Source organism: Durio zibethinus, chromosome 8 (genome assembly GCF_047325235.1).
Source record: "Durio zibethinus cultivar Kanyao isolate XHJ-2024 chromosome 8, ASM4732523v1, whole genome shotgun sequence".
NCBI classification, from domain to species: domain Eukaryota; kingdom Viridiplantae; phylum Streptophyta; class Magnoliopsida; order Malvales; family Malvaceae; genus Durio; species Durio zibethinus.
In genome coordinates this window covers 20,743,431-20,755,531 of record NC_143169.1, presented here as the reverse complement: position 1 = coordinate 20,755,531, position 12,101 = coordinate 20,743,431, and the positions used below count along the sequence as shown (strand labels likewise).

The 12,101-nt window shown below is 29.2% G+C and overlaps 1 protein-coding gene across 3 annotated transcripts; it reads right to left on the bottom strand.

Annotated features, from left to right (window-relative positions):
• Positions 1 to 3,983: 3,983 nt before the first annotated feature.
• On the bottom strand, positions 3,984 to 11,108 carry LOC111278913 (uncharacterized). Of its 3 annotated transcripts, none has more exons than XM_089764649.1 (13): positions 11,000 to 11,108; positions 10,620 to 10,777; positions 10,078 to 10,164; positions 9,906 to 9,961; positions 9,723 to 9,825; positions 9,137 to 9,592; positions 7,864 to 8,601; positions 7,593 to 7,673; positions 7,309 to 7,413; positions 7,146 to 7,217; positions 6,127 to 6,298; positions 5,984 to 6,029; positions 3,984 to 4,389 (listed from the first exon to the last, which is right to left on the bottom strand). In XM_089764649.1, exons 3-13 carry the CDS (start codon positions 10,129 to 10,131, stop codon positions 4,296 to 4,298), a joined length of 1,977 nt encoding a protein of 658 aa, XP_089620775.1. In that variant the 5' UTR covers positions 10,132 to 10,164; positions 10,620 to 10,777; positions 11,000 to 11,108; the 3' UTR covers positions 3,984 to 4,295. The 3 variants fall into 3 exon arrangements, with proteins under 3 accessions (XP_089620775.1, XP_089620776.1, XP_089620777.1); XM_089764650.1 differs by lacking the exon at positions 11,000 to 11,108 and adding an exon at positions 10,256 to 10,320 and having other exon boundaries at positions 10,620 to 10,695; XM_089764651.1 differs by lacking the exons at positions 10,620 to 10,777; positions 11,000 to 11,108 and adding an exon at positions 10,247 to 10,321.
• Positions 11,109 to 12,101: the final 993 nt, after the last annotated feature.

Sequence of the window (12,101 nt, the reverse complement as noted above, 5' to 3'; positions counted from 1 at the left end):
GACTTTTAATTTTTTTTCTTTTTTTCGTTACTAGTATTCGTATTGAAGAATAACCTGGATTTCTCGTAGTTTATCTTCTGGCCTGATCCTTATCATAAACCTTTAATAGCCTTCTCACCCTCTTACACTCTGTGAGATTTGCTTTAGGTGAGTGATGTGCGGACCGTTAACATAAGCTCGGACACTCATCAGTTATCCCTCTCTCTGGTGCTTTGATAATAAATCAGACAAACCCTTTGAGCATATCAAGAAGAGATAAAGAGATAGAGGGTCCCCTTATCTTAGTCCCCTTTCAGGAACAAAGGCTTTCGAGACTGACCTGTTTAAAGCAATTTTATATGAAACAAATTCCACATGCTACATGACGACAAAAATCCATTTCTCACAAATCCTTTTCATAACAGTATAAAGCCCCATTCTACCCTGTCATAAGCCTTGCTTATATCCAATTTGATGGCAGCGTAACCCGTCTTACCCGTATTCTTCTACCTCAGGTTATGCAACAACTCATAAGCAATAAGCACATTATCAGTATTTGTTTTTTGGGGACGACAACACTTTGCTTTTCACTTATACAGGAGGGTAAGACTTTTTTCAACCTGTTGGCTAGGGCTTTGGTAATAATCTTATATCGGACATTACACAGGCTTACAGATCTAAAGTGAGTTATTTTGCTGGGATTTTTTATCTTAGGAATTAATGCAAGATGGGTTCCATTTATTTCCCCAACACTAAGTCCATCGTTCAAGACAACAAGGTAGTACCGAGTGACTTCTGGGCCTATACCATGCCAGTTGCAAGTTCAAAGCTAAATAAGTATAAAAGTAAAGAGTTGAAAGGTAAATTAATAAGAATTTTAATTAAATAAATATATGGGCGGAAGGTTGTATAGTAGATTAAGAATTTAAAAAAATTAATAACTTAATATAATAAAAAAGACACATGGTGATTTTCTTGGGAAAATTGGACTGAAAATTCAAGCAAAAGTGTAAGAAATAATGGGAAGAGATCAACTTATATAAAAAAGTTTTACATCTTTTTATATATTTTTTAATCATTGATTCTAATAGATTTAAATTATGATAGAGACAAATAAAAAAAAATTGATTTAATCTCATCTTTTGAATATAATAAAATTAATAATTAGAAAATATGTAAAAAAAATATAATTTTTTTTGTGTAAATTGATTCTTCCCCATGAAATAATAATACAATTAATAATCTCTTTTATACCTTTTCTTTTTTTTTCTTTTTTTTTAATCTTTTCTTTGCATTAACTTTTAACCAATAAACATGTATAGAATCCGACAAGTGCAATGTATTCCAATGTAATATAAAGATTGTCAATAATTATGTGATCTATTAATAAAGTATTAAAATTTTAATTTTAATAATTAAAAATTAACCCATAATAATCTCAAATATAAAAATAAATAAAGAACAAATATCAACGATCACTAGGCTTTCAATCAAATGCAATAGGATCCGAGTGTAAATCACCAAAAATTAAAAATTGTAAGATTTTGGTCAAGATTGAAAAAATCCATTCATGCTTGGGGTGGATAAGTATAATATTTTAACTAATATTGAAACGTATTTATAACTACTCATGCAATCATAGGGTGGACGTTACGAGTAAAGTTTGGGTGAACAATCTATTGATGATGGTTGTGGGTTAATTTATCAATTTTTAAAAAACATATAATCTATGATTTTTTTTTTCATCAAACGAAGAGAGTTGGAGACGTGAATCTGGCCAAATCCTGCCTGAAGCCAGGAAATCTTGCTTATTTTAAAGTGAGAGAGATGGTATGGAGCTTCGGCAGCCAAAGGAGTTTCCGGAGGAAAAGGAAAGCGATTGGTTGAAGCAGAGCCATTTCTTGGGATGGCAATCGAATTCTTGGAGTATATTTGGTAGGGGTTGGAAATTCATACGCTGTAGTTCGATGAGCACAAGCATGATTATAATGGACATGACAACTCTTTTCGTATTAGTTTATCACATAAGTTTTTTGTTTTTTTTCCTCACTCTAGCTAACTCCGATGGACTCTTTTTCTGTTGATAAGTGGGATCAGAAATTCCACATTTTACATTATTGTAGCTATCTATGGAAATTCAATCATTTTTTTAATTAAAAGTTACTAATTGAATGCCTGATTGGTTAATATAATTAACCACTTAATAACATTATAACTCTTTAGCTTGGTTTGGCTCAATCTCTTATGATTAGGTAAAATTCATGGAGTGGATTTTTTTTTTTTTATATATATTTGATTTCATAGAGATCTGAATCATGATCATTTGAATTAAAAATTTAAAATTCTATCAATAAATTACACAATTATTAACAGTTCATGGAGCAAATTGAACATTTTTGACCAGTACTAATAATAACATTTACAATCATGATACAAACCTAGGGCTTGGAAAGAGTAACTCACACCATCAAATTATACCCTTCTTCCTTTCTCACAATACCTCTTCTTTCAATTTTGCATTAAATCCCGTTTGGATGTGCGGGGGCAATGGAACTCCTCTCACCGCACTGGCCTCCTTAAATGGCACTAGATCTAGTTTACCATTGCATTGTCTCTAAGTACATCTCTAAGACTATGTTTGGATTGAGGGGAGGTGAGGGAAAAGAAGGGAAAGGAAAGGTAAATAAGAAAATCTTTCTCTTGTTTAGTTTATTATTTACATTTTAATTAAGGAAAGGAAAAAAAATTAAGCATCACTCTTTTTTTTTTTCAAAAACTCTAATTTTTAATTACCCTAAATTGGGGTAAACGGGAAGGAAAGAAAAGGATTGAAAAATTTTAAATATAAAATAATTTTTACGTCTTTATTATATTTTATTATTTTTCAAAAAATATTATTATAATATTCAAGCTTAACAATTAATGTTAACCATTGATTCTGCCTTTAAATTTTTTTCAACTCATTCCTCAACTATTTTTTTTTCAATAACTTTGAATTATTTATATTTTTAATTTATGCTTAAATCTTAATTTTTTTCGTTTTGTTATCATTTCACAAATTCTAAATAATGAAAATAAAAGAATATGACAAAAACATGTATAATTATAGGAAAATATTAATTCTTAAACGAATATATGATTAGTTTTAACTTAATAATAAATATTTAATTAAGTTTAATTTTTTCATTTATGAATCAATTTTGAAAAAAAATTATTATAATATAAATATAATTCAAAATATACATCTTTATGAATTAATTATTAATAATATTCTCTTTAATTAAAATCATTTTTATTAACTTTCAAAATTATTTAAAATAGTTAATATCAAGATAATTCACATTATGGAAAATTATTTTATTCTAAAAGGGTATAATTGCAGCAAAAAAATATAATATCTCCTTTTCTTTTAACAATTCAACCAAATAAAAGTTGCGGTTAATTCATTCTTTTTTTTTCTTTTAGTAATTTTAGTTAGCAAAATAAGGAAATAAGCTATCATTTCATTTTCTTTAAAAATCATTTTTTTTACTAATTTCAATCTAAATATAAATTAAAAATTTATTTGGATAAACAATGAGATTAACTCTAGTAAGATTAAAAATAATAATAAATGTGTGGTTAACTACTTTAGCGATAAAATTAAAATTAACTATGGGATATATATTTGGACATAAAAGTAATGGTGGTGGTAAGATAAATTGCATTAAGAATAAAAAATGATCATTAAAGATGTTAGATTAAAAATTATATGTAATAAAAGTTTTAAATTATTTAATATTTATAAAACTAATAAATAATTGAAAATTTATTAAATTATTTTTATATTAAATAATAATTTTGTTAATAAAAAATTAAAATTTACTAATTTCTTAAATAATAAAATTTATTATTTCATAATTTTTAAATAAAAATAAAAATAAAAAGTTAAATTGTAAGTATATTTTTATCTTTGCAATTTAACTTGGAAGGATAAAACAGGAAAAAAAAAAAAAACAGTCGTGAACCGGACCAAATTACTCCGAGGAGCAACCGACCGAAATTATGACTCACTGAATTTATTTGGCTGTCTGCGGTACGATTGACGCGATTTTACATGCAAATCGCACCTCCACTGGGGATATGATACAATCCAAATGTAGCCTAAGTTTGCATGACCAATCTGACCAATTAAAAGGTTTGCAAGACCAAATTTAAACCCGTAGTGCCATGGTTTATATATGAGTTACATTAATAGGTAAAAACTTAACTTGATCTCGTATTCAGCATGGAAAAATATACACTGTTGGAGTACCAGCAGCCAGCCTTCTGAAAAATTATGCGAAGGGGTTTCCTCCAACAGAAGAAGAAGACCTTCGGATTGCAGGGGTAGGTAATTTGCCACCAGGATGCTGAGTGGGGTTTAAAGTGCTGAAAACAGCCACATTGTTTCCTAAGTCTTTCCAAAGTTATGCTATCAAATAAATCTTATGGAAGTAAGAGATGGAAAATACATAACTAGTCATGAACAAAACCACCTTCCAAATGGAGTTTTCTATCCTTTTACCTATGAATGTGAAAGGGAATGAATCATTAAATTAGGTGGTAGACTTTTAGGTTGAATTTAGATTCAGCTAATCTCTTTTGTTTGAAATGATAGTCCACTAGAAGTATAGACAAAAGTGTTACAATTTCAGGCAACAAAGCAATTTCATCCAGATGCGATGTCCTTTTAATGGGCAACTTTATTATTTTCTCAACATTAATAAATCCAGTAAGTATGTTTTACCAAACCAGTTACTGTCATAATTTATTCAGTTTCTTTGTAGCCACATCACAGGCAAAATAAACCCAACAGAAACTTACCGCTCATATTCAGGTTGGGATTGTTTCGTAAAAAATAATTTTTTAAAAATGATTTATATATTTTTAAGTATTTGTTTGACAAAAATTAACTGGTCAACAAAAAATAATTTACTGATCATTAAAAAATAAGATAATTTTTTTAAAAAATTATCTTACTCTTTTGAAAAGGAAAAGATAATTTAGAAAAAAGAATTATATATAAATAGAACTATTTATCAATATATTTGAATATAATTTTACCTAAATCGAATTTTGTATATGATTTTTTAAAAATCAAACTTAATTTGATTCAATCTAAAATATTATTATATTAATAAAAATATTTTCTTAATTATAATTAAAATACTAAAATATTAACATTAAAAGTCTTTTGATATTTCAGTTTAAATATTTTTATTTTGTATATTATTAAATATAAATATTTTTAGTATTTCAATAATAAATAGTATAATATTATTATTTTAATAATATATAATAATATATAATAATAATTTTATTATTTTAATAATTAATGTTAAATAATATAATAATATTATTTTCTTAATATGAATATTTTAAATATTTTTTAAATATTTTTAGTTTAAAATATATAATTTTATATTTTTATTTATTAAGGTATTTATATTAATATTTTAATAATAAATATATAAATAAAAGATTTTTTTGTTATAATTTAATAATAGATACTTTCAATATAAAATATAAATATTTTAATAGTATAAATATTTTAATAATACATATTACTATTTTAATATTAATAAAAAGAATATTGTAAGAATAATAATACTATTTAAAATATTTTAAAATATTAATATAAAGAATAATAAATATTTTTATTTTAAGTATTTTTATATTAATATAATATTTTAATATTAAATATTATTATTAAAATATAATTATTCTTGAATATTAATAACTTTAATCATAAATAATTTCAATATACTTTAATAATAAATAATTTTTAATATTTTAATAATTATACTAATATTATTTAAAAAATAAAATAGATTTTCTGAAAAAAATCAAATAAAAAAATATTTTTTAATTAATTTATTCAAACAATAAAAAAATTTTATTTTTTCAAAAAAATTAAATAGTTTTCTAAAAATATTTTCTTAAAATCATGTCAACGGAGGCTAAGGATGAAAAATGAAATTACCCTGCAGGTGGCGGCTTGTTTGGTAATTGTTGCCCTATGTATGAACCTGAGAATTATTTAATGAAATTTTAGATAAACAAATGAACAAAACCTCACAATGATAAGAAAGATAAAAAGATAACCATAGAAAGATGGAAACTTACTCGAAGGCATTCCTGAAGTGCTTTTCAATGGCTGGAAAGGTACTGCCCCATAAGGTGATGACTGCGCGGGCATCCATTGTGTAAAAGGGGAATCGAGGCTGGAAGACTTCAATAAATTTGTGGATGTCGTTACACTGGGTTGAACCCAATGCCAGGAAGCCATGGAAGATAACTGTAACATACAACTCAAATTAGCATGGCGAATATATTCAACCTTATTTATAAACTAATCTGAGTTCAGCAGAAATGAAACGGCATTTTTTTTTCCTCTCTATTTTCAAATCTAGCATATATCGACACCTCAATGATACTTGTTTTTGTTCTCTATTTTCATCTCAATGATACTCCCAATTTTGAAAAGTTTTGATCATTGAACATATCTCCTAGCAAAAAAAAAAAAAAAAACTAGATTTCTGGAAAACTTAGGAACCAGACGTTTAAGCTGGATAATCTATCTAAAACAATGGAAAAGTGGTTGGCACACAGACGCACACGTGGATTCGATTATGAATATGAATCTCTACAATTACTTGTTTGCATCTTCTCAGGGACCTCGCCTGTTAATTAACTAAACAGCATCGATGGCCAATCTCTTCCTCTTTAGAATTTATGTTATCATTACTAGCAAAATTTCCTCAGCATGCTTGAGCCTCCTAGTGTCGCAATTGAGCAACCTAATAACGTATGAAGACAGGCCCTTTTGACAGGATGCAGGACTGCTTCTGACTAATATTGTAGAAAACTAGAAATAAATTCCATAAACAAACAAATAATACCAGAATTGGCTTTTTGAAAATGGACAGAAAAATTGAACACTAACTAAGCTGAAATTCTTTTTAAACTTTATATTACCACTTCACTTTTCCATTCAGTCTATCAATTAGTGTTATGAAAAAAAAATCATATATCTTATTCAGAGAATACTGGAATAAACAAACAACCCTCACTCTGTGAATGAAAACCTCTATTAACAAATTTGATGATCATTACCACAACTATAAATGAAATTAGATGTGTACCATTGGGGATTGAATATGTGTCCCGTTCTTAAGATCAAACGTGTTTGCTGGTTGATGCACAATTGGAACTTGCTATAAAAGAAACCACAGATTAGAAATTAGAAACTCATTATGAAAAAAGTTGCTGACATTTTAAAAAGTAACTTATTCTAAGAAGAATTACCACTGTAGAAGAACACTGCAAGCCATAACCCGGGAAATGGGCTTGAACTGCTTGCCATCCAGGCGATTGTACAGGCGCTGATGAATGGGTTGCAACAAAAAGGTGCTGCAAAACATTCAGATTATGATTAGATACTAATACAAGAATAATATCATCTCTTCCTTATTTTGTGCAATGGAGACATATGTATAGAAAATATGAAATCCAAATTTCTCTTTCTGAAACACTAATAAATAAGAGATGACATAGAGATGCAAATGCACAACAAAAGAACGTCAATTTACCTGTGGAAGTTCTTTTCTTCCACCGGATTTCTGTTCTGTAGGACCAGAATAGGATATGACTGCAGGACCAGTCCCATGACCCTGCACAGAGACAACAAACAGAAAAACTCAAGAATAAGAAAGAAACGTATTAACGACATCATTTCAATCCATTATTTTGCATAAAAGATGAAAAACTTTCATAAAAAATGTAGAATTCAAATAGCTAGATGCGAATTATAATAACTCTGGAATGATTGGAGATAATGAACAGATAAAAACTTTAATTCACCACTTGAAATTCCTTTTTGCCACTCAATTTAAGCACTGAAGGAAGAGACTCCGTTACAACTCCAGAACTGGCCTGAGGAATCTTCCGTGGGACAAATTGAGATGATTGCAAATTTGGACTGCTAGAAGCCACAGGGGAAGTAGATTGACTGGCAGTGTCCGGAAATATAGAGCACTGAGGCAGTGGAATGCCTTTCTCTTGTTTCAAGTGATTAGCTTCACTAGAGGAACCACCATGAATGGTAGTTACTGATAATGCAGTACCTGCACTCACTAATGAAGCCTTTGGATTGGGAGAAGTGGATGTAGGGAGAGAAGTCAATGCATTGCTTAGTGGTGCAGCAGGAGAAACACCATTACTGCTAGGTGTTCTAGGCATGTTAGGGATTTCTGCAGTGAGCACACCACCTGTGCTCGGTTTCTTTGACACACTTCCCATAGGTTTAGCTGCAGGAGCTACAGAGTCCAGGTTTTTTGCATTTGAAGCAGCCTTTGATTGATTTTTCTGAGTAGGACAGTCAATGCTTACCAAATTATTAGAATTTGGTGAACTTATTGGTTTTGAGGTAGATTGACCAGTAGATTTTGGTGATTGTTTTGCTTGTGAAGCTGGCTCATGGTCAGAACTGATATTAACTGGGCTTCCTAAAGTGTTCTTTTCATATCCCATAGAATTCAGCCTTCTAGGTTCCATAGAATACGCCTTAGTGTGGCTTGTTTTAATAGTAGGTGCGGTTCTCTGCAATGAAGATTTTTACTACAATGAGGAAAGACATATTCCAGAAAATTATAGAAACATGGTAATAAACCATATCTAACACATATCACAATGCAAGCCAAGAGGATTCATTCATTTATGGTAACCTTCTGTCTTACATGCATAAACGGTGTCAATTGACCATTCACAAAAAATTATGTGACTAGGATGTTATACTGACTAATTTTCAGCATTATGGTATCCTTTTTACATAATTGCCCATCCAAAAAGAGTAGGAAGAGAGAGAGAGTAATCTTAATCTGTGTGGCCATCTATATAATCAAAAGTTGAAAATAAGAACTTTTCAAAGACTAAATTCATAGCATGACTAACTTCTAGGAAAACCATGGGAGTGACTAAGAAAATACTTGGTAAACACCAAAAACTAAAGAAATTGCATTAGACATTCAAAAGGTCATGAAGCTAAAGGAAAAGCAGATAACACAAGAACACGATATAACTTCTACCCCAACTGTAAAGCATAAAGTACTTAGTACATAATTTAGGACAGACTCACTTGCATATGAATAGAACCATCAGAAGGCCTACCACCATCTTCTTTTAGAGCTTCACTTGGTCGCAGAGATGGGATTCTATCTAATATATCCCGAAGAGAACGCACTTCTCGGGGCCTGGATGAATCTAGCGCTTTATGCTGGTTTGAGGGCCTTCTATGCAGATAGTGTATCCTGCTAGAAAACCAGTTGGCCTCTGGCTTTGTAGTTTCAGATATATCATCACGAAATCTATCATCCACCACCTCAAAATAGGCAGAAATTCTCTTCGGATCACCATGTTTTTTAGATTCTTTACCATGTCCAAGATTTATTCTCTCACCATAACTACTTCGAGAATTTCTTTCACCACTTCTTCCACTAGATCCAGATCTCTCAATGCAAAGTGGTTCATAGATATCCAAACAAGGCATACCATGACAGCCACTGCGAAGAGTAAAAGAGTCTTCCCTCTCAACCTATATGATATGTCCAAAAAAAAAAAAATTTTCAGAAGATGAATGCATCTTCAAGTTGATCGAATCAATACCCTTTCAACACAAATGATTATTTCTCGCGGGCCATGTTAAATTTAAGTAATTAGCTTACCCTCTTAGGAGTCGAAGGCCCGTCAATGGTACTCTTCTTCTCACCAGTGTATCTTCTATCCACATAGACATGCTTAATGAATTTCCGAAGCCCCTCAATATTACTGATACCAAGCGTATGAGTTAATACTGTAATCATCTTCCAGAATTTCAACAGTAAGTCGAGCATAAACAGAATACGAACCAGTTATCAGGAACAGATCGCGAATCCCATTCTTTGAAATAAACTTCCTTTGCACGCTATGAGAGAGATTGAAATAGATTAAACCAATAACATAGGCATATCAAATACAAAATTGACATGACATTATATTTCATAAGGCAATCAACTATATTTAGCGATTTATGATTATTACCTCATTCCCCCCTTCCCGAAGACCAGTAACTTCTTCTGAAGTAAATGTGGCCATTGATACTGATTCACTCGATGTGTAAACTCACGACTACATTGACAATTAAATAAGAGCCATAAACCAAGATGCAAAGAAAATATAAAAAAAAAAACTAAAAGAGATTTGAAAATACAGGAAATACTTCTGTATTCCGCTACATGTTGCGCAAACAAATGTCCAAAAATTTGTACATACATATTGAGGTCCCTGCTCACAAGTTACAAGCCACATGCTAAGTCATTGCACATACATTACATGCAGGCATACATAAATACATACACACGCTTACATACGTATACATGCACATTGGATTTAACAAATGCCATAAGAAACCAGCAATCAACATGAGAAAAAGGAAACAATTTTCATTAAATCCAAAGCCAAATGCGCAGATGTTAACAAATAAAATCTTTTATTTTGATAAAAATATTTCATTTTTTTAAAATACGAGAAAAATATCAAATGAAATCAACAAATATCAAAAAAAAATTGTCAAAAAAAATTACCAGGCTATTGCAGTTGATACAACGGCGATCGTTGGGAAGCTTCAAGAGGCCGCGAATGATTTTCTCGTTCTTCTCGTCTTCTTTTACTTTTCCCTTCATTTTGTTTCTTCTTCTTCTTATCTTCTTATTGCAGAGTAATAAAGCCAACAAAGGAGAAGCTAAAAGGAAAGCAGAGAAGCGGAAAACATAAAACTCACAGAAATAATAACGAGATAAACAAATTTAACAAAATTTTGGTTAGATTAAACGGATTAAAAAGAATATTATAGCTAAATTAAGTAAAATCTGGCTTTGATTTTTATTTTTTAACAATTCAAAGCAATATATAGGCTGCTTTTGTAACTAAAAAGATGAAAAAAAAAAAAAACTGTTGCACCGACGGGAACGAAGGCGTTTTACTGCTGGATTCTGCGGAGAATGCTAGCTCATATCGTGAGTGTGAATAGATTGGCTAAATGCTTGAATTTGTGAATATATATATATATATGTATATATATATATTGGAGAGATTTTGAAAGATAATCCACGGGAGGAGGAACTGCAGAGAACGACGTCAGGCTGGCGGATAGTGACCGTTAACGATTTTGCTAGTATTTACGAAAATGTCCTTCAAAATGGGACAAGAAGTTGACCCGACTTTGACTTGCCAGTTTTCTTTTTATCAAAGGATTAAAGGAAGAAACATTTTTGTGTTGTTTTTACTTCTTACTGGTGTATTTTTTACCAAGAGTGGTGCTAAGATTACTGTCGTTTTTTTTCTCTTTGTACCTCAATTTTTTTAAATTATTTAATTACTGCTCTCATAATTTTATAAATTTTTATAATTTTTTTTATAAAAAAATTCAGAAGTTATATAATTTTTCAAAAATAAAATTTTGAAAAGTCATAAAATCATTTTGAAAATTTAGCTTTTCAAAAATAAAATTTTGAAAAGGTCTATAATTATTTGAAAATCTATTTTAAAAAAATTTTATGATTTTTTAAAAATTTATTTTTGAAAAAGTTTATGATTTTTGGAAAATGCATAATTAAAAATTAATGTGAAAAAAAAGATAATTAAATAACTTCATTTTAAAAAATAAAAAAATTAGAGTGCGAAGAGAAAAGCTTGAAATGCATTTACTATCACTCTTTATTCACTCTTATGACTTACACCTATTAAATTTCTCGATGTACCATCATCTTTTCTGATTAACACTCGAAGCTTGAAAATTATATATATATATATATATATATGCCCTCATTTTTTTTCTTTATACCTTAATTTTATTTAGGTTATTTTTTAAAAAATTATTTAATTACTGTTCTCGTAATTTTATAAAGTTTTATAATTTTTTAAAAATAAATTTTCAAAACATTATCTAAATTTTCAAAAATAAAATTTTAAAAAGTCACAAAATCTTTTCGAAAATTTTTCTTTTCAAAAATAAATTTTTGAAAAGGTTTATAATTTTTTGAAACTTTATTTTAGAAAATTTATAT

Bases quoted from the DNA above. Each gene is read 5' to 3' on its own strand.
- LOC111278913 (XM_089764649.1), bottom strand. From the start codon at position 10,131: ATGGCCACATTTACTTCAGAAGAAGTTACTGGTCTTCGGGAAGGGGGG. The intron at 7,218-7,308 runs GTAATTCTTCTT...TTTCTTTTATAG, and splicing joins TGCAGTGTTCTTCTACAGTG to CAAGTTCCAATTGTGCATCA. The intron at 6,299-7,145 runs GTACACATCTAA...TGTATGTTACAG, and splicing joins CACATATTCAATCCCCAATG to TTATCTTCCATGGCTTCCTG.